The sequence below is a fragment of the Notamacropus eugenii genome, chromosome 2 (genome assembly GCF_028372415.1).
Source record: "Notamacropus eugenii isolate mMacEug1 chromosome 2, mMacEug1.pri_v2, whole genome shotgun sequence".
Classification (NCBI taxonomy): Eukaryota; Metazoa; Chordata; class Mammalia; order Diprotodontia; family Macropodidae; genus Notamacropus; species Notamacropus eugenii.
Genome location: NC_092873.1, coordinates 26,712,302 through 26,733,785, shown reverse-complemented (window position 1 = coordinate 26,733,785; position 21,484 = coordinate 26,712,302). Strand labels below are relative to the sequence as shown.

Genomic DNA, 21,484 nt, shown 5'->3' with positions numbered 1-21,484 from the left:
AGCTGACACCCCCAGGGAAAGAAGCTGCCTTTGAGTCCTGGGCGAGTTCTCTGCAAATTGAGCAAGTGCATCAAATTAGGAGCAATTTTCATGGGTTTAGTCCCCAGGACAAGAGCAGTGTTGCCTCTCCCCCACCCCACCCTGATCTCCTCCTCCTTCCTCCCCCATGCCTTCCTCCTCCCACCCTAGTCCCCAGTGCCCAGGTTGCCTAGCACTAGGCTGGCCACACAGGGAGGATGGCTCGGTAAAGTCTTGGCTTAGAACAGCCTCAAAGGAGTCTGATGGCACAGTCCCACCCTTCCTCCTTCTCCATCCCCAACTCCTTGGCTTTGAGACTCTATGAAGGGACTGAGCAGGCTGGATGGACTTGGAGGCCTTCTGGCAGCACTGGGATTCCGTCTTCTCTCTAGAGGGGACCCTGGCATAGTTCAAGGCCCTGAGCTGCCATCGCCCTTGACCCTGGACAGGGGAACTCTGGCCTAGGACTGGGAGCCTGAAGTCCTGTTGCTAGAGCCCTGCCTGGGGATCATCGCTTCATTGATGGGTACCATGAGGGCACTACCCAGCTCTGACCCTGTGTGGGAGGTCCTCAGGTCCCTGCCAGATCAGTTGCTCCCGGCTTTATGCCTCCAGGACCAGGAGAAAGCTCAGAGCTGAGCTCAGCGCCCCCCCCAGCCCCTCCCTCAAGGCCCAGTGCCTACACCTGCATATGGCAGGGACTATCCTCAGGAGGGGCCCGCCTGAAAACATTATTTTCTCTCTTTCTTTCTCCTGTTGGTTCTTCTTCACAATGTGACTGGTGTGGAAATATGACAGATATGAATGTGCATGTGGAGCCTGAGACTGAGCTCTTTTGGGGAGGGGGAGAAAACTTAGGATTCAAAATCTTAGGGAAAGGATGTTGAAAACTAAAAATAATCCTTTTAAAAAAGAACAGAAGGTCCTTGAGGACAGGAAGCACCCTCTTTGTATTTTTATCTGCCAACACAGCTTTCTCCTCTCTCACACCCTCCTCCAAAACCAGGCCCGGAGAAGGCCCACCCCAAGCTGTGACCACTGGTCAGCTTCCAGTCCAAACCTCCCAGACAGCACCCAGGGAAGTCACCCTCCACCAAGCACAGCGCAGCCCTTCAGGAGAGGCAGGACGCCAGCCAGGGTCTCAGTGAGGGTGCCAATGGAGCCAGACCAGGAGGCAGGGCTGGCAGACAGGACTGCTATGAGGACCCTTGGGACTTCCCCCTCTGACCTGAGAGCAAGGACTGTTCTGTGTCCTAATTGCTTGGCAAGGTTTCCTTCCTTCACTGTCACCGAGGTCCATCAGTGTGGCTTCCGGCAGGCCCATAGGCTCCTCTCCCAGGGCTCAGCCATCACACCCACTACTTTTCGGTGACTGATCAAGGTCACAGAGTCAGTAAAAGAGCTAGAGGCTTCTTCCAAGGCTCCAGGACCTCATCACATACTGGCTGTTCCCTCCCTGGCTGGCTGACTTGGAACAGCTCCTCCAGGTGGGAGCCCTGAGGCTGGCCAACCTCCCCCTTTCTGACCACCGTGCTCACTTTGGCTCTTGGTAACTGAACATGAATGGGATGACCACCAACATGTCTGTCCTACATTAAACAAGCTTCTGGAACCAAGGGACAGCCCAGGGCTGGGACAGGTGGCTTCCATCTGCTGAGCCGATCCTCTTGGATATTTACTCAATTTACCAGGAAATCCAGGCAAAAAATCCTGACATTTTTCACAATGAGGTCCTGATTTTTCCCTTACAATTTTGTTAATATTTCATTTTCCATTTTAAAAGAAGCTTGTTCCTTTAATTTTTTAAATTCCTTACAGAATGGGTATGGAAGGTAATTTCCCCTAAATGACAAAAATTGGATATAAAAAAGAGATTTGCTTTTCCAATAAAACTGCACAATTTTCTTGGCAAAGCTTAGGTACCAAAGAGCCAAAAGTAGGGTTAGCAAGGGTTAACCAATTCAGGCAAAAGTGAGTTAAAAAATTTTCCATTTATCCACTTTGATAAGGAATGTTTGTCTACCAGTGGTGACTTTTCTGGCTTTTTCAATGCCTTCCTTGTCACAGGGGCCCATGACTGCAGAGATTCCTGGTGCTCGTGGAATGAATATAAGCCAGGCCTCCAACCACGCCAGGAGGCTGTGGGAGGCGGCATCTGAGAGCACTTTCTGCTGGGGTCCTTTGGAAATGGTTTTTGGGGGGAGCAAAAAGAGTTGTCTCAACTGGCTGGGTTTAATAATTTGTGCGCAGTGGCCCTCCTTTTCCTCCCCCCACAGCAGGCATCATCCACCATGGAGGGTGAGGGCCAAGGGATGCCCATAACTGCCCTCTCTGGATGACCCCTCCCTCCAGCTCCCCTTGACACATCCCCAGCTCCTGTATGGTACATGTTTGGAAAATAGGCCAAGTTCCCCGAAAGGACTCTGAGTCTCCATCTTAATATTCATATAGATGACCATTTATTAAGTTAGAAGACTCGAACATATACGTGACAAGGAAAGGAAAATAACGCAGCCGCTGGACCCCAACAGAACCAGAACCTGAGGCCCACTAGTCCCATGTCTGCTGAAGTAGGAAGGGCCTTCCTTCCAAGCCGCTCCTGCCCCCAGGCCCCCACAGAGGCAGAAGCCAGCTACAGGCAGCCTGCCTCTGGCCACAGTCCTTGTGTGTCACAGGTGGCCCAGGTCCATCCGGCAGCTGCACTCCCTGTGCCTTCCCACGGGAACCCTGTGCCTTGGCCTAGAAGGGCCCATCACACATTCACCCCCTGGCCCCACTCCCTGATGAAGAAGCGCCTTTGAAAGGTCCCACCCCCACACGAGGGCATCCTTCCTGCCTCCTAAGCTGCTACAAACAAATCTCCAGACCCAAGGAAAGCAGCTCCAGGCAGGTGTAAGGACAGTTGAGCATGCCTGGGATCACAGTTCTCATCAAGGCCTTGCCACAGCCCACCCAGAGGGCTCCATACGCCCTTTTAATACAAAGGGTGATCTGAGGGCAGACTCTCTTTTCCCTCAACATTTCAGACAAGTTTGGGAGGTCACTTCCCAAAGAGGCTGGTCACCCATTCTTCCTGAGGGCTGCTCCTCCTGAGGAGGGCACTCAGAGGGTCACTTGGTGCCAGGCCAGCCTCCTCCTACAGCCCCTTGGCCTCAGGCCCTGCAAACAAAGGAAAACTCAGACTGCTAGTCAGAATCTGTTTAAAAATAAAAGGGGAAGGGGGGGGGGGGGGGAAGGTTACCGTCTTCTCTGTTATGAAAATAATCTAAATTCCCAAAGAAAGAAACTGGACAAAAGCATTTGGTCCTGACCTGAGAACTGAAGTCACTGACTGTACAATCACCAGTACACACTTTGCACGTGTGTGTCCACAACAGAGCTGATAGTCAACATCCAGTAAAAGGGACACAGTGTGTTATGATTGGGGGGGGGGAGGGAGAAGTAGAGGGACACCCAGATTCTCTCCCCTCCATGTGGAACCCTCCCCCCCGGGGCCCAAAGGGCTCAGCCTCCAGGCCTGAGGTCGGCCACTCCCCATCCACAGAGCCCCAGCGCAGAGGACTGGCCACCATAAAGTGCACAACTTCTAGGTCCATTCTAGCTTCCCAGAGAAGAGCTTGGCTGCCCGACAGTCTGCGGGAGTCGCCAAGTGGAAGGGGGGCTCTGGCGCTCGCCTTGGTCAGTAGTAAAGCAACAGGACAGACAGTAAGAAGGCGCCCGCGTGCCCTCTGTGCGGCTGATGGAAGCCCAAGGTCCCTCTTGGGACAGAACTTCATGAACACCGTAGGAAAGGAAGCTTGGTGAGAGCAACGGGGATTCTTAACCAGCTAAAGGTGGTTTCACAAGCAGCGTGCTTCTGGGGGCAAGGGGACGTGGCATGCCTTGTCACACATGGTCCTGGCAAGGACCCCTCAGGAGACAGCGTGGGGTGCACAGGTGACCTTCTGGGCGAAGCCGCACCCCTGGGATGGCAGCAGGAGAGGCAGGCTTTCCCTCTCTGGCCCAGGGCAGGTGGTAACGGAGTGCCCCAAGCCAGAGAGGGAGGGTGCCAGCCTCGCAGCCACACTGGCAGGAAGGGGAATAAATACACATGACACTTCTCCCACCCCAACAAAACAGTACATTGGGCATGACGGCTAGTAACTGGAAATACCCACATGCATCTGCAAAGAGTGACCAACAAAAGAGCTTATAGCTGGGGGCACATGAAAGCCCAAGGAAGGAGAGAGGATGGATCACTCAGGATCCGCGGCCTGTGGGGCAATCTTCCTCTCTCCAGATCCCTGGGCAGGCAGGTCAGAAGGGAGGGGGCAGTGAGGAGGCCACGCCCAAGGGGAAGCCCTAAGACTCCTCCCCAATCTGCAGCAGGGAGTTGATGGCGGCCTCCCGGTTCCCCCTCTGGGCTTCCAGCACCGAGCGGATCACTTCTCTGTCCATGTTGGGGAACATATCCTGGATGGCTTTCAGATCGTCCTCACTACAGGGCTGCTGGGGACTGACTACTGGAGGGGCCACAGCCAAGGGCATCACCCCCGGGCCACAGACCGCAGGCACACCTAAGAACAAGAAACACCACTGAGTGCCATACCCACCATCCCTGGCCATCCTAACACCCACTTCACCATTTCTTCTCTTGCTCCAGTGTGACTGGAACACAGCCCCATGGGACGTTTCTAAAGTAACCACAGCCAGGCGGAACACCTTGACTCATGTCCGTGAACATGGCTCAGTGGAAGAGCTGAGGCTGGGAAAGGTGAGGGGGCAAGGGCTCTGCCCATCACTGAATGACCCAGGAAGATGATACATTCTCTGGCTGCAAAGGGCAGAGAAGGGGAGAAGGGAATGGCCACAGGGCATAGAGTGCAGGGCATCATTGCCCATCTTCCAGGCATTAGCCGTGATACGAGGCACTGGAGTAGGGAGGTGGGGTAGAGCCTGGGCTAGGCAGTCTGAGCAGGGATGGGCCCAGGACTCCAAAGCAAAGGGCCAGATTTTTAACTCTGGCTACACTCCAGAGCAAAGGGAAATGCAGCTTCATGAGCCTACCTCACCAGGCACTCATCTGGATTTGTCTGACAGGTAAAGCTTTATTTCTGGGGCTGTCACACCTGACCTCTTCCAGTACTCTGCCCATAAAGCCTCCCATTTCACAGAAGAGCCAGGCAAGGAAGCCTGGGAGAGGAAACTACTGGCCCTGGTCAAGCCCAAGCCAGGACTTGGACCCAGGGTTGGCATCTCCCCTCTGGCACTCCTCCTGTACTACAAGACCTTTCCTGGATGGATGCAGATCTTTCCTAAACCTTAGTCCCATCAATCTGCCTGGCCATTACCAATGACTAATTCACTGCAGTCTGACCTCTCCCTAGAGCCATATAACAGAAGAATCACTGCCATGAAGGATGGCATCCTTGTCTGCAAGCCTCTGTGTGCCCTGCCCCACTCCCATGGGCAAGGGGGCCTGAGCAGAGGGAGTGAAGGGCCCCAGAACAAGAGGGCAGAGTGGCATTATGGGAAAACTCGTGTGGTCATGGGCCAATCTGCCTGCCTAGCAAAGGGGGGCCAACGTGCACCTGAAGCCTCCTACAAAGGCCAGACCTTTCCTGCTCTCTCCTCAAAGCCAAGTGAGTGTCAGCATGTGCCTTATGAATACCGATGCGGGGTGGGTGGCAAAGGGACGCCCAGAGTCCAGAAGACTCCACCACCCTAACGCAGCAAGAGTTTCTGAGTTCCTAGCAGAGTGGTCCCTCCACAGTGAATGTCAACAAACTGGATCATCTGAGTCAAGATAAAGCCCTTATTTAAGAAAGTCTGATTTCTGCCAGGGTGCCCATTCACCCACTGGACATTACTGATCTGGTAACTGAGCCCAGGCTTCACACTCAGGGGCCAACCTCCAGACCCCGGAGTCAAGAGGGATCAGACCAGAAAATCTACACAAAACCCACACACTCATGTGGGCCAAGTCAGAGAAATAATTCTAAACACAGCCTTGCTAAGAGGTAAAGCCATATGCCCAGGAGGGAAAATGGTCACTGCTGATCATGAACTTGTCCCATGGACTGCATCCAGCCTCAGCATGGAGGGGGCACCCTGTGGGCACAAGGCTGTTCCGCATCTCCCTCTGCCCTGAGTCTCATAGCTCCTGTCCGGAGCTCTGTCCATAGATGTTGGCACGTTGTCCCCCTCCAGACCAGGAGCTCCTGGAGGGAAGGGACTATTCTGGGTTTTTGTCTGCAGCTTCATGGTTTAGGGAGCAGCTTGCCATGGACAGGGGGCTTCCCAAAATAAGTGAAAAATTCCAGCTCCTGAGTCAAATCCCTCCACCCCCCATCTAATTCTTCACTTGAAAGGGGGTAGGGGGAGAGAAGACTTCACTTCCCATCAGTCACCATCCTAGACCCCTTGAAAAGGAGGGGGCATCTCGGCATCTGGAAGGCCATTTGTGCACAAAAAGCTGAGAAGTCCTCACTGGGGCAGCCTCCCAGCACCGTTGATCCATCAGAGACCCTCCATCCCCGCCCCCACTGTTCAAGGCTAGCCTATAGCTCTAGATCAGACACTTGGGAAGTCTGCATCATCCTAAGGTATAGCCAAGCAGAAGAGAGTTCGAATGGACAGGGGGCGCACCTGTGATGGGCACGTAGCCAACCCCTTGCTGGTACACTGTGGGCATCAGGACCACAGGCTGAGGCTGCATCATCATGGCGGTCGGGAGAGACTGGGGACAAAAAAGCAACAGCAGAAGGTCAGTGGGTCCAGGCAGAGGAAGAACCCACCAGCCAACCACAGCAAGTGTGAAGGCACCTTTGAGAAAAGTCAACAGTCTCCAGCAGCACCCCACCACCATCTGTGACCTCACATGTGTGAACGTTCCCAGGGCCCAGCGCAGCGCAGGGGCCAGTGGTCATGGGGATGCAGGTGGGGGCAGGCCCCTTTCTGGTGTGTGCCCAGCATCCATCCAGCCTTCTCAGATCTCGACTTCACCAGAAGAGCTATCCCTCAGGCTGGGTGATGGAATTCCTTGCTCCATAATAGGCTGTAGCCTGATCACAACCAGCAGGCTGCCTCTCCTCACTGCCCTGTGTTCTCTCACGGGCTCACGGGAAGTGTGTCCCACGTGTCCCCAGATACTGACTTCGTTTCAGGGTCAATCCTTAAAACGCCTCCAGAATCTCTCAAAGGCATCAAGGAAACTGGGTCCCATCAGCAAGAGCTTCCCAAGGGTTAAACACATGTTTGCTCATGTGTCTCTCCTGCTGTACCAGCTGGGAGGAACAGGAGAGGGGTACAGGAGGAGAAGCCAGGGCCAGGCTGAAATCCTTCCCCTAATCCAGCTGCCCGGTAACTGGTGTTTTCTCTTCAAGAACAGGCTTCCTATGTTCTATCTATTCCTTCTATCAGCAGAGAAGCCAAATAAGGCTTCCAAGGAGATCCTTACTCTCTGACAACAATAATACTGAATCAATACAGACAGCACACCGTGGAGAGGTGGTGAGTGTGACTGGGCTGGGGCAAAGAGGTTCTCTGGGCCCCTCAGTGACAGGATACTCAGGTGGGGTGGGGTGGGGTGTGTGTGTGTGTGTGTGTGTGTGTGTGTGTGTGTGTGTGTGTGTGTGTGTGTGTGTGTGTGTGTGTGTGTGTGTGTGTGTGTGTCTGTGTCTGTGTGTCTGTGTGTGTCTGTGTGTCTGTGTGTCTGTGTGTGTGTCTGTGTGTGTGTGTCTGTGTGTGTGTGTGTGTGTGTCTGTGTGTGTGTCTGTGTGTGTGTGTGTGTGTCTGTGTGTGTGTGTGTGTCTGTGTGTGTTGCTTCCAAGAGTCCCTTCTTTTCCCTGATGGTGCCAGGAAATTATCCCAAAGACATCTACCTCCACTGGGACACAGCCTCACCTGCCCCGGGTTCACTTGTTCCCTGGGCCATCATCGTGCAGGGCGCTCTACGCAAGGTCTGTAAGTACACACACGAGCCAACATGTGTTTAACCTTTGGGAAGCCCTTGTTAATGAGATGCCAGCTTCCCTGATGTCTGACCCTGAAATAAAGCCAGTATCTGGGGAACACATGGGCCATACTCTTTCTAGTGAGCCTGTGAGAGAACACGGGGCAGTGGGGAGAGGCAGCCCACTGGGTGTTTTATCACCAACCAGAGGGGCTCATCTCGTAGCAAGGTTAAGAGAGAATGCTGGATGGCCACTCATGAGCCCCCTGAGGGCAGGGCCCACCTTCTGCCTCTTCTTGCATCCTCTGTGCTTAGTATGGGCCTGGTATATAGAAGGCGCTTAACAAAGGCTCACCAGCTCGCCTACACCAGGGAGGCTGACTGCAGGAATGAGGACCGGGACGCCTCTGACTTGCTCTCCTTCACTAAGACTGGAAACCAACCAGAGCGTGGAGAGAACCACCCTCCGGGCTCTTGGGGCTTCTTGTCTACCTGGGTCTTTTTTTCTGTTGTTTTCTCATAAACCCACGAAGATGCTGAATGCTAACGGATCAAGGACGAGACAGAGTTCACTTTATCGTGCACTCAGATGCTTTTGTGGGACATCTGGTCATATGGGAGTGCAGGGAGGGTCACAGGGTCAGCCAGGAAGAAACTGAGAAAAAGGAGGCCAGAAAACCAGCTCTGTTTCTGGAGGGCCAAGAGCAGTCATCCCAGTTCCCTTCACTTACTTCCCTAATCTGCAGGCACCGTGTAAGCCACTTGAGACACAGAAGAGGCAGGGGGCCTGCCCTGGGGGCTCAGGTCACGCTCACCTCCCTCCCAGTCAGACGCCCTTGAAGTCAAGGCTTTCGTCCTGACCTTTACGGGTTTAGCCAGTTTTTAAAGGGAAAATCCAACGCTGACCCAAACCACAAATCATACGATTCTCTGTGGTCCAGCTAGGGGCAATGAGGACCACCATGCTGCCCTCCTGTCTGCAGCCCCACCCCCAAGCTGACATCCCCACTCACCGTGTAGGACATGACCAAATTAATCATCCCTTCTTTGTCATCGCCCTGTCTTCCACTTAAGCTGTACCATTCATCCTCCACCTTCCCTTGTTTGAGAGACTCGGGAATTGTAATGTGAGTCCAAGCGATGCGGTCATCCATGGAGAAGGCGCGCTGAGGAAACACACAGGAGGGAGAGAAGAGAATGTCAGGCATGGACAGGCCCTGCACCACTCCGGCCACAGCGCTCTGACCAGTTCTTAGACACTGAGAGTTCTCTGGGAAGGATTCAAGGTGGCTCCCCAAGTTCAGGGGAAATTGGCCCCAGGGGCACAGGATGAGCCTGCAGTAGAATTCCCCCTGCTCTGGGTGGGCAAAGTCATCAGCAGAAACAAGTCATCCTGGGAAGACTTGGCAGAAAGAGAAGGGGGAGGTCTGGACTGAAGAGCTGCCCATGCATCTCCTGGCCCCACATGAGGTCACAAAGAAGAGAGGCTCATTCCTTCCTAACTGGGTGTGAGGCCGGGCATATCACTTACCCTTCTGCAGCCACAGTTTCCTCACCTGTAAAATGGGGACAATAAGAGCAGTCTCTCCGATGGAAAGCAGGTCAGAGCCTCCCAGGGCTGTGCAGGTGTTCACAAGCATGGTGACTACCCGGCTCATCCTCACTGCACATCAAGTGGTTTTTGCTGCTCTCAGAGCTAACTAACTTAGGCTGTCACAAAGACCTCAGAGCAGAGGGGGGACTTCAGGTCACTTTGGGGAGTGTTTTCCACAATGGGACTGTTGGGGAGAAAGAAGTGATGCTTCCTCCAAAAACACCCCAAACCTCCAAGACCATGGCCCTCTTAGTGTCCATGGGATGGGGAGGTGTCACCCCAGAGACCCTGGAGATGGCACTTTTTGATCAGATTGGAGGTTTGTCATTTTAAAAAATCACTGCCACATTCTATTCCCAGTGAAGCCAAGATAACAGGACCAGGCAGAAGCTGGTGAGCTCTACCTTATTCCTCCAAACAGACCCAGAAAATGCACCAGACCAAAATCTGATGGGAAAGTCCAAGACAAAGCCACAGTGGGTCCTTTGTCCAGCCCAGCTCATCCAACCAGGGCCAGACAGGGTTTGGCCAGGGATGCCTAGGGAGGGATTGTCCACCAGGGCCAAAGGAGGCTCCACACCCACTCTACGGGAAGGGGAGCCATCTGGCAGGTTTGTCACCCACTCCCCACGAGATCCAGGGCAGGATAAAGGACCCCAGGAATGGCATTCTAGGGTAAGGGGGAGCCACAGGTCCTCGGCAACAACATAGGACAAGAGCAGGTTCAGAAGCAGCAGCTTGTGGGAGGCAAGGAACAGGGCAAGAACTGGAGCAGGAACCCCAGACCAAAGGGGAGTCTCAAGTTCTCCCACTCAGAACCAGCAGAGCCTCACTGTTGGCTGACAAAGGCTCAGACCTAAGCCTGCTGAGCTTGGACCAGGGGCCAGCCTGGGTAACCTAACAGTCAGTACCCAAGAGAGCAGCAACAGAACCAGCTCAGGCCTTCTCTCCAGTGGCACGCTGAACGCGTGGATCAAGTCCAGAGGCAGGACACAGGCCGCAAGAATCTCACTAGAGAGAGCTATTCTGGTGACTGAGATGCTCTACACAGCATTTACACACACATCCATGCACATATCGACACCACACACACATGCACAAACACATAACACACACACACTCGCCAACATAACACACACACACATACACACACACACACACACACACACACACACACACACACAGTGAAATGGAAAAAGGGAAGGAAGGAAGCCCCTACTCTGCTGCTCTGTGGTTCAGCCAAACTCCTGGAGAAGGAACACTTATTCAGTACCCTCTCTTCCCCCTCCCCCTCCCCTGTCTTAGCCCAGCTCCCACCTCCAACCCTCTGCCATTCCCAGGGCCAGCCACACAAAGAAGGCTAAGTGCAGATGCCCAGGGAGTCTGAGAATCTTCACCCCAATCCTGACTCTGACTCCTCCCTATGAAGAGGCTGCACCAGCTGGTCTGAGGACCCTTCCAGCAGGACAATGAGGGTCCAGGACAGGGGACTTTCTAGTCCTCTGCATTCACCAATGATCTTCACAGCCCCTCCCTCCAGAGGATCCACTCCTCACTCATTCAGGGTGTCTAAGGAAGGGAGCCTGGGAAGCCAGGCCAAGGAGGGGTAGGGAGAGGACAGCCATTTTCATTTCTGCTGCCAGAACCGGACGGACCTGAGGTCCCCTTCATGGATCTCACCTCATCAAAGATCTCCAGGTAAAAAGAGTCAACGCCAGGGGGCACTGTGCACTGAATCACTTTATTCCATCGAGGGTTCTTGGCACCATTGTGGGCAGTGGCTGTTTCATACACAGCGTAGCCCAGCCGGATGCGGCAGTATGGATCCATCCGGGTCACTCCATAGTTCTTCGCCAACTTAGCCTACAAGAAAATCGAGTCAGGGAAAACTGAGCATGAGTGCTGGAAAGCACCTGCCAACCTGCGCACCAAGCCAGAATCATCCTGCGGAGGGGGGACTCTTCTCAACTAAGGCCTGAACGTGGGCTCTTAGTTCTAAGCAGCCCAAAGGGTCCTCATACTTTGCCTGCAGCAGGCCTAGGAGATGCTTCCGGGGAGCTTTCTTCCTGGCTCTTGCTGACCTGGGAGCCCAACTGTGACTTAGGGAAAGCTTCCTAACAGATGCAGCCAATCCGAAAGCAGGCAGTAAGCTTCCCATCCTCTCAGAGTGGGCCTTGAGCAGAGGCATGGGGGGACCCCAATTCTCATCACTGCCTATCATGCATACACAATTACCCTCAAACAGAACACTATGAGAGGAAGAGGAAGGCGGCTAGTCGTTTCATCCTTGGATGAGGCGACTAAAACAGTGTGCTTCTGGGAAAGAGGAAAGAAGCCCCAGAAGATGGCACCCTACCTCACACCCAGTATTGAGGCCCGTCCACCTCTCGCTTCCTAGAAAAGAGAGGGCCCACAAGGGTGGCAGGAGGCTGGCATAAGGCAGGGAGCCATCACAACTTCCTCATTTCTCTGTCAGCTGAACCACGGGGAGATGCTGTGGTGCTAACAGCTTAATTAGGGGAAATTATGCATTCAAAAGAAACAAACTCAGCCCTTGCCTCCTTCCCCTCTGCCCTCTAGTCATCCAGATGCCACCTGAGCCACAAATGCCCTGCCTTTTGTGCCTCAGGGTGTGGTCTCAGATGCCTGGGCCTTGCCAACAGTGTTTCCTTTTATGGCTGGCCCCCCCAATTAGAGTAGGTACCCCCTGAGGGCAGGTACTGCCTCACTGGGAATGTATGGAGCCCTAACAAGTGCTGACCCACCTTCTCTAAAGATATAACAGCAGAAGTCACTCTCTAGATGTCCATCCCTCACCCTGGGATGACCCAAGGGCTCCAGGCACATCCATCTGTAGGCACCTTAGGGCCCCCAGAGTGGCCTCTCCTGAGGGAGGTCTAGTGCCCCACTGGCAGCACCCCCAGAGCTGGTACATCAAGGCATCTCCTGGGGGCAGACAGCAAGACAGAGCAGACCCCTCACCTTCCTTACTTAAGACGCCATGTGGCAGAAGGAACTTGTTTTAGATCTTAATTGTTCCCCACCAGCTGAGCTTTTTCTTCTAGATTCGAAGTGGAGAATCCCCCATGACATTCATTCCCAAAAGCCACTTTCTGGGGAGCCTTGGTTACATGGCAATCCACCTTCCTACCAGGAGACCCCGTCTGGGTGACTGGCCTGAAGACACAAGGGAACTCACCATCCTGGGAGGCCCCAGCCTCCAGGGGCAGAAGCACCGAAGGGAAGCCACAAAGCCCAGCAGCTCCACTGAATGGAAACATTCAGATGAGGCAGTGGATCAAAGTGGCGAGACTTTATTTAAAAAATACATTTCCACTTCCAGAACCAGATGGTTCTACAGGGGACTTTTAGCCAATGAGTTCCAATTTTACATGAACTGTTTGCAAGAATAGGAAGAAATGGCACCTTTTAAAATTCTTTGTACCAGAGAAAACTAAAGAAATGCATGAATAAAAAGTACTGAACAGACTAGTAAAGAAGCCACAACAGTGCATAAAAGCATAAAAGCCTGTGCGACAAAAGGCATTTACTCCAGGAAAATGCTGTTCAGTAGCGTCTGAGTTTTTAGGGTTTTCTTAGCAGACAGTGGAGAAGTTTGCCATAACCTTCTCCAGCTCATTTGACAGATGAGGAAACTAAGGTAAGCAGGGTAAAGTGACTGGTCCAGGGTCGCACAGCTGGTAGGTGCCTGAGGCCAGATTTGAATGCAGAGTCTTGCAGGCCTGGAGCTCTGTGCTCTGCACCACCTAGCTGCCAGGAAAATGAGGAAAACTATAAACACAGCAGGCCATACTAAAAACAGAACCAATAAAAATCCTCATCATAGTATATTTAGAGACGCAGAAAGGGCATTTTCCCAAACCTAACATCCCTTTATCTAAAAAGTGCTAGAAAGCACAGGAAGAAGTGGGATTCTGGGGTAATACCAAAAGCAAACGGCAAGTTATTGACAGCATGGAGTCAGTAAAAACTCAAAAAGAACTTCAGTGAAGTAGCAGGATAAAAAACACCCCCCGCCAAATCCTCAACATTTCTGCAGCTGGTGTTTCTGGGAGGCCCATGAGTTCTAAGAGGCAGAGGGGAGGAAGGAAGGTCCGGCAGGCATGAGGCAAAAGCCTGGGGCCTGGAGATGGAGAGTCCCGTTATGAGACAGCCAAATCGACAGCAAGGTGAGATCCCCCCAAGCCCAGATGGATGTCTGGCCTTGACATCAAAGATCACACCACAAACAAACCAAAGGAAACCCCTTTCCCGACTACGCTGAGGGGATGTGTTTGTGACCGAATAAGGAACAGAAAGGTTCATGGGAGACAAAGCTGTCACACAAACCAACAAGAACAATGATGTACAAAGGGGAAAATAGCATGTGTCACAGAGACAGCGGAGGCAGTCTGTGGGTTCTCTGGAGCTTCACTATCACACAGCCTCCTTCCAGGAGAGGCCCTTGGGCCTATGCTGAGAGTCCACAAGATTTGGTGATCAGGGCCACCCCAAGGACTCTCCCAGACCATAAACCCAAGGACACCCAGGTTCCCCGAGGATGCGTACTCCACAGTGGAGGGGGCTCGTGGTGGGGAGCACACAGCCAAGGCAGGGTGCCCCAGATTCGCCAGTTTGCACGGTCCCTGTGCTGAGTGCTTCACACCCCCAAACCATTATCAGATAAGCCTCTCAATCATCTTCCAAGGAGAATAAAAGCATCACGTGAACAATTCGTACAGGAGAACCTGAGTGGAAGGGAATGCTCTAGGCTGGGGCTTGCAATTGGACAAAGTGGTCTGCATTCACCCCCAGGTGCCCTAGCACACCTCTCCCCCTCCCCCCTTTAAGTTCAATGTTCTTGAAAGCCCTGGCACAGCCACCACCTCCAAGGAGGCCACGGAGCAGTGACGTGTGTATAGTGAAGGCGAAAGGAGGCCACAGCCTCCTTGCGACAGTGATCTAGACATGAGGGGCATCATGGCAGGCCCCCAACAAGTGTGTGGGACCCCAGATGGACGACCAGTGGGTGCGCCGCCTGCCTCTATCCCCTGCGGATGGCGGGCCCCTATCGCAAAGCCACAGAGAACAGGATCCCCAGGAAGAGGTGGGGCAGCCCACCCTTAGCTGTGAACTCCTGTCACTCTCAGCACAGCCAGATCCCCCTGTCCAATCAGGGTTTCCAACATAAACTCTCAGATGTGAAAAAGCCAAATCACTGCCACACACAAACCACTCCATACTGGCCATGTGGAAAGCTGAGCTTGCAGTGAAGAGGCTGAGCCCTCTCCCATGCTCCCATGTGTGCTTGGATGGGGACCATCCCCTCGTCCCAGGGCCTGCATCACCCTTCTCCTGACCACCTGGTGGGGGGAGCCAGTACCTGCACCACAGTGATGCTGAGTCGGCCCACGGTGTTCAGGGCTCCGCCATACTGCAGCTGCTGGGCAGCTTGGGCATCCAGCTGGATCTGCTGCTGCTGCTGCGTGGGGGTGATACGCAGGAAGTCTTGGGGCAGCTCACCGATGTAAACCTAGAGGAAGGAAGAGGGAGCCGGCTGAGTAGGGCCTCGGGGGCCCAGGTTGAGAGGGGGTCTCTGCCTGTCTGGATGGCATCTATCCCACTGGTCCTTGAGGCTCCCCCTGCCCCTCTTGCACATGAAGACAGCTCTCCTGCTCCCAGATGTCTTCTCAGCTCTCAACAGAATGGCTTCATCAGACCCTTCACCATCAAGGCCGCCCTCCCTTGGGACCCTCCCCAGGTCATCAATCCATGCCTGGCTCCCAGAACTGGCCGAGGAGATTCGGGGAGGGCAGAGAAATAGGCTTTCACCTCCCCCTCTGCATCTCCTTCAGGAGCCCAAGCCAACAACGTTCCCGCGGCCAGCGCAAAACCACCACCTCACCAAGTCTCCTCAAGTCCCAAAACTCGATTTTAGAACAAGTGGGGATGGGGTAGAGAATAAGCACTTACACAGAGCATGCACTGTGCCGGGAGCTTTAAAAATACTCTCATTTGACCTCTCTCTTTTTCCTTTCTTTCCTCTCTCTCTCCCCTTTTCTCTCTCTCATCTCTGTCCCTCTTCTCCACCCACACCCCCATCCCCAGCCTTTTCTATCTCACAGTTGGGATGCTGTGCCAGACTGTGTTTATTTATCTCTCCTGCATTTAATCTCATGATGTCTGGCCCAAGGCTCCATATTCTCAGGGTCCTTCCTTCTGGCTCCTGATTCGTCATTCATGGCATTCAGGATGCCTCCCAGCTCTGTGCCAGCTGTTCACTGGGTGCCATTTGGATAAAAATGGTAGACAGTGGATACAGATCCCTGGGCCTTATCCACTTGAGACCTCCTACCACAATTACAATGCACCATTTACAAGCTATCCTGTGAGTCCAGTCATGTAACCACCTCTGAATCTGTCTGCATTGAGGAAACAGAAAATACTACCCCAGTGCACTAATCATTTTGTGAATGCATGTTTTGTCTGCGCTGAAATGTTCATGGGTGGCGAAGATCCAGGTCATACTTGTTTGGTGACCCTCAGTGAGTACCATGGCTAAAGGAGGCATGCCCTAGTTCTCTGACTGATGCCACAGTGCCAGCAGAAACCCACTCAACTGTCACACCAGCAGGCCTGGAGAAGCCGCCCAACCTGTGAAGCCTCTGGTGACTTGGGAATCCTTTCCCCTATCTTACAAATGAGGAAACTGAGGCCCAGGGAGCTCAAATGATTTTCTAAAGGTCACACAGGTTGATGATGGCCTCCAGGCCAGGCCACCCTGGCACCGTTCAGTGGGTTGGCTTTCATTCTATGCCTGTCCAAGTGATCAAAGAAAATGGAAGAAGGACCGATATGTATAATAATATTGATAGCGACTCTCTTTGTGGTGGCAAAGAACTGGAAATGGAGGGGATGCCCTTTGATGGGCGAATGGCTGGACAAGACGTGGTGTACGACTGCAATGGAGTACTACTGTGCTGTAAGCAACAGGAGGAGGATAATTTCTGGAAAACTCACATGGACTGATGCGAAGTAAAACATGCAGAGCCAGGTGAACATTGTGCCTGTGTAAAGGCAAGCACCCTAACACACACACAAGTGCCGGCGGTTCTTAGATTTGCTTTTCTAAAAGGAGGATCACTTGTGAGGGGTCACTGGAATCCAGAACACGTGCCATTCACTCAGTTTTTAGGGGAAAAGTCAGCACCATGAACTTCAGAGAAATCAAAGTCAATAGACAGGGCTTCCAACTGTCTGACACACGCCACAGACCAACAGACAGACAACAGTCTGACATACGCCACAGATCAACAGACAGACAACCGTCTGACATACGCCACAGACCAACAGACAGACAACCGTCTGACATACGCCACAGACCAACAGATGGACAACTGTCTGACATACGCCACAGACCAACAGACGGACAACTGTCTGACTATCACATACATAGTTACCAAAGCCTCAAAGCCAGGGGTTCCTTAGGGGCTGCCCAGAGTCTCCTCTGGCCTAACAACACTTCCCATGAGGAAGCCCTCAAGTGAAACCTCACCAGAGAGTATTTATACACTTTTCAGGGCCAGAGGGCATCACAACCCTTGAGAACCAGCGCCTCATTAGAAGACTGACAAAAGGCGTAGGCCTTCCCACAAATCTCCCCTAATCAAACCCCCCTTTATGGGGGGATTAACGGGTGGGGAAGATCTTTAAAGTCCTTAGCATTACAACCTCCTAACAGCCATAATGTACTTGGCCATTCTCAGCAGTGCGGATGCCCTGAGACAATCCCAAAGGCCTCATGATGAAATGTACTGCCTACAGAGAGAAAAATGATGCACTGAGTACGGATCAAAGCAGACTATTTTTACTTCAGTTTCTTGCTTTACTTTTTTGTCTGTTTTCTTTCTGTAATGTCTTCAGTCATGTCTGACTTTGTGACCCTCTTTGGGGTTTTCTTGGCAGAGATACTGGAGTGATTTGCCAGAGGAGGAAACTGAGGCAAGCAGGGTAAAGTGGTTTATGGTCACACAGCTAGTCAGTGTGTGAGGCTGGATCTGAACTCAGAAGCTGAGTGGCCCTGGAGCTACACGCTTTCTTTTGGGACATGGCCAACATGGAGATGTGTTCTGCATGACTTCACACGCATAATCAATATCAGATCGCTCGTCTTCTCAAGGGGAGTGGGGGACAGAAATGAGGGAGAACTTGGAACTCCATTTTTTAAAACAAATGTTAAAAAAATGTTACATGCAATTGGAAAATGTTTGATGAAATAAATAAAAATGTTCCAAAGAGAAGAAATTTACTTCTTTTACAGTATCCCCCACTTGGACCGACCAGAGCCCCTTCTCAGTGTCCCCTGGATGAAGCACGAAGCAGGCAGCAGCCTGGGGCCCGAGGCCCAGCTTCCGTCGGGGGCTGCTGGGTCGAGCACGACTGAGTTCTCATATTTAGATCCAGGCACTTCCATAAATCTGCTTCTCCCCATGGTGCAATGTCCCCAAATGTCCAAACTCAGGAAAGAAAGAACGATCGGGCCCGGCCCCTCTCGTGGCACCAGAGGACACCCCAAGCCAAGGCTGTGCAGACTCACTGTGCATCAGGAGCCAAGCACAAAGCTTCGGTCTAGAAAATCGGTCAAACTATTCAAAGGATTCAAAATGACGGACAAAGTCTGGAACTACAATATCTTACACTGTGTTAGGAAGTGAAAGGCTGCTTGGCTTCAGCATTTAAAATGCCTCTGTCAGCACCAGTGCTCCTTTTTTTAAAAAGTACAAATGAGGAAAAACAAATTCTATGTCACGGAAATGGAAGCCTGACTAGCCTGCTGAAGCAGCCTAGGGTGCATCCACGAAACCAGTCAGAAGTGTTTACTAAACCCTGGGAGTGATAGCCACACCATGATGGCGTCTGTCCTGGACACAACAGAGCTTGAACACTCTCTCTGGGACCTCCTCCCTAAGCAGTCCCCCTCCCCAATGACAATCCACCCTTTCCTTTCTCTCTGAGCTAAGTCTACACTCCAAGATTGCCTCCAAGAACCCCAGGGGCCTGGAGGCCTAAACCATCTGGGCCACACAGACCATTGCTTGCCCAATGACAATCTCCTTGTGCTGCAGTGACACCCATCTTCACTTGCTTCCTAGCTGTGTGGATGGGCACAGGCATCTCAACCATACAACCACATTCCATTAAACACCTACTTTGTGCCACACTCTGGGTCAGAGGGTAGAGGTACAAGGACAAAGAATGGACCGATTCCTTCTCACTGGGAGCTTCTGTTCTCATAGGGAAGTTGTGGGCATGTGGATGTGCACACAACACAAACATGCAGGTAACACACACACACGTGTGTGCACGAGCACACAATGCTTAAATCCAAGAAGGTAGTTCAAGGAGGTAGGCAACTGAGTACAGATGAGGGTATCTGGGCTGAGCCTGTTCCAATGAGGTAAGTGGCCAGCGGGAGACAGCCAGTCTCTGTCTCTCCTGCTCCTGACGGAGGCCAGTCTAGACAGGGTGGGAGCCACACCCTGTGAGACTGGGGGGGGGGGGGGGGGGGCCTGTCACACCTTCTAAGTGCTCTCCCCTGGAGCTGTCATGAAACACCAATGAGATCGTGGCAGCTCAGGGCTCTGCCCATCTCTAAAAGCTACAGAAACTTCTGTTAATTCCTATTAGGACCAAGTGGTCCTGGGACCAGGGGCGGGACTGTATAACTTTGTAAAGTGCCAGCTCTAGCTGAGCTGGAAAGGCTAAGGAGCCCGGGAGGCCTGGGCCACAGTGACCAAGTTGTCCTAAACGCTCAGTTAAACCAAAACAGCCCAGCAGTTCTTCTGACCAAACAGGCAGGTCGGCAGGACAGGGACAGCACCTGGGATTTCCTAACAGTAGGGCGGGAAGCCAGGTCCTTCCCATTCCACCACAGAGCCCGCCTCTTGTTCAATGTGTCTTCAAAGTACTCCAAGCTGGCAGGTGCCTGCCTATACTCCTGGGGTATCAAGGTCTCACGGGTTTTCTTGTCACTAAAGTAGGCAGAAATGGGGGAGGAGGGCAAGAGAATCTTGGTCACTGAGGCCAACTCTGCGGGAACCAAGCTAGAGAGGATCTGGGAGGAGACAACGGGAAGTGAAGGGGACCGGGTGCCCCAGCTCACGTTGTCTTGTTAGGGGGATCAAGACAAAATGGCGACTTCAGCTCAGAGGAAGGATACCAGCCAAAGGTGGTACCACATGACCGAGGGAGGGGCCGAGAAGACAGGGCTGGTAGGAGGCTGACCTGAGGGCTTGGACCAGAAGGCTCCTTCTCCTCTGGGGCCTGTTGGGCAAAATCAACATGTGCCTCAGGTACTGGCTCTGCTACACAAAATTCAGGATTCGGCATCCAAGCTCAGCCACCCACCCAGCCCCAGCACCTCTGGCTGAATTCCTAGGAGCTGAGCTTTCCTTCTCTTTCCCACGCCTCTCCCCACCCCTCAGGGGCTTCTGGTCCTTCCCTAGTCAGGATTCCTAATCCACAAAACACAGGAAGCCACACTCACCTGAGTCCCTCGTTCCTAGGCATGGCTGCCAAGGTCTAAGGCCTTCTCATGCCAGGACATCTTGTACCACCCCAATCTTCCCCTTCTTCCATCACTAAGTTCCTTCCAGAGCCCCCACTGTGAGGAGGAATGAGCCCAGCCATGGCCTCCATGCCACCCGCCCCCCTTTCAGCTTGACTGCCTCTCCCTCCCAGGGCTGCCACAGAACCTGGCACACAGCTGAGGCTGTACAACCGTCAGTTATCACTGTCATTCCAGAACACAATTACCTATCACCATCCTCACAACAAGCCTGTCATCACCCCCACTTTACGGATGAGGAAACTGAGGCAAACAGGGTCACCCGGCCAGGATTTGAACTCAGGCCTGCCTGACTGTGAGCCCAGAGCTGTCCCTACCGATGGACCCTCCATCCCTGTCCCCACGTGTGAGTATTTCCGTGCCTGCCTCCCTGCGGAAGGACCGAGGCTGCGGGCACACGCTCCTCATGGCTCAGCAGGTTTCCACAGGCCTTGACCCTGAGGCCACAGGGAGCCACAGGAGGTGACTGGGGAGGGAGGGTCTGGGGGAGGTAACGGGGCGGATAAAAGCACGAAGTCCGGAATCATCGCCGATAAAACCCGTCTAAAACAAGGCATTTAGGGGGAGGGGGCTGGCAGCCCTGGTGGAATCGAGTTTCCCCATCTGCGCTCGAGGAGGAAACGGCCAGCCCCCCCCCCGCCCCCCGGGGTCACAGGGCACCAGCCCCTGATGGAAGGACCGGGGGCACCTTCGGGTGTGGGGGCTGCCCCTCCCCCCCAGCACCCCGCAGGGCTCTGCCCCCTCGGGGGCACCTTCGGGTGTGGGGACTGCCCCTCCCCCCCAGCACCCCGCAGGGCTCTGCCCCCTCGGGGGCACCTTCGGGTGTGGGGGCTGGCCCTCCCCCCCCAGCACCCCGCAGGGCTCTGCCCCCTCGGGGGCACCTTCGGGTGTGGGGGCTGCCCCTCCCCCCGCCTGAGCGCCCCGCAGGGAGGGCCGCTGACCCCACAGCCCAGGTCACAGAGCCCCCGGGGCCGCCCGGCTGACCCCTGACCCCGGCCCTGCTCACCCGGGAGCCGCCCCCCTCCCCCTACACGGGGGGGGCCTAAAGAGAGCTGGAGCCCCTCCCCCCACGAGACCCCCGGAGGGCCCCCCGCCTTACCGGGCCCCGCTGGGTACTGACGGTGGTCGCCATGGCCGCGTCACCCGCTCCCCGCCCGGACCCGGGGCCCAAACCCCGGCGCCTCCTCCTCTTCCTCCTCCACCGACGCCGCCTCGGGCTCGTCAGCTGACTGACCGCCCGCCTGGCCCCGCCCCCGGCTCCGCCCCCGGCGCGCGGCGCGCGGCCACGCTGCGCAGGCGCACGTAGGCCCTG

At 53.9% G+C, this 21,484-nt stretch overlaps 1 protein-coding gene across 3 annotated transcripts; it reads right to left on the bottom strand.

Moving 5' to 3' along the window:
- Positions 1-2,454: 2,454 nt before the first annotated feature.
- On the bottom strand, positions 2,455-21,459 carry TOLLIP (toll interacting protein). 3 transcript variants are annotated; one of them, XM_072639516.1, is made up of 9 exons: positions 20,535-20,838; positions 20,092-20,208; positions 19,830-19,868; positions 19,426-19,576; positions 14,929-15,078; positions 11,226-11,408; positions 8,965-9,117; positions 6,646-6,736; positions 2,455-4,574 (listed from the first exon to the last, which is right to left on the bottom strand). In XM_072639516.1, the coding sequence occupies exons 2-9, from the start codon at positions 20,112-20,114 to the stop codon at positions 4,360-4,362; spliced, it is 1,005 nt and encodes a 334-aa protein (XP_072495617.1). In that variant the 5' UTR covers positions 20,115-20,208; positions 20,535-20,838; the 3' UTR covers positions 2,455-4,359. The 3 variants fall into 3 exon arrangements, with proteins under 3 accessions (XP_072495617.1, XP_072495618.1, XP_072495619.1); XM_072639517.1 differs by lacking the exon at positions 19,830-19,868 and having other exon boundaries at positions 20,535-20,835; XM_072639518.1 differs by lacking the exons at positions 19,426-19,576; positions 19,830-19,868; positions 20,092-20,208; positions 20,535-20,838 and adding an exon at positions 21,272-21,459.
- Between the last annotated feature and the right edge of the window lie 25 nt (positions 21,460-21,484).

Bases quoted from the DNA above. Each gene is read 5' to 3' on its own strand.
- TOLLIP (XM_072639516.1), bottom strand. From the start codon at position 20,114: ATGCCTAGGAACGAGGGACTCAG. The intron at 11,409-14,928 runs GTACTGGCTCCC...ATTTTCTTGTAG, and splicing joins TCAGCATCACTGTGGTGCAG to GCTAAGTTGGCGAAGAACTA. The intron at 9,118-11,225 runs GTGAGATCCATG...GTGTTTCCTCAG, and splicing joins ACCTGGAGATCTTTGATGAG to CGCGCCTTCTCCATGGATGA.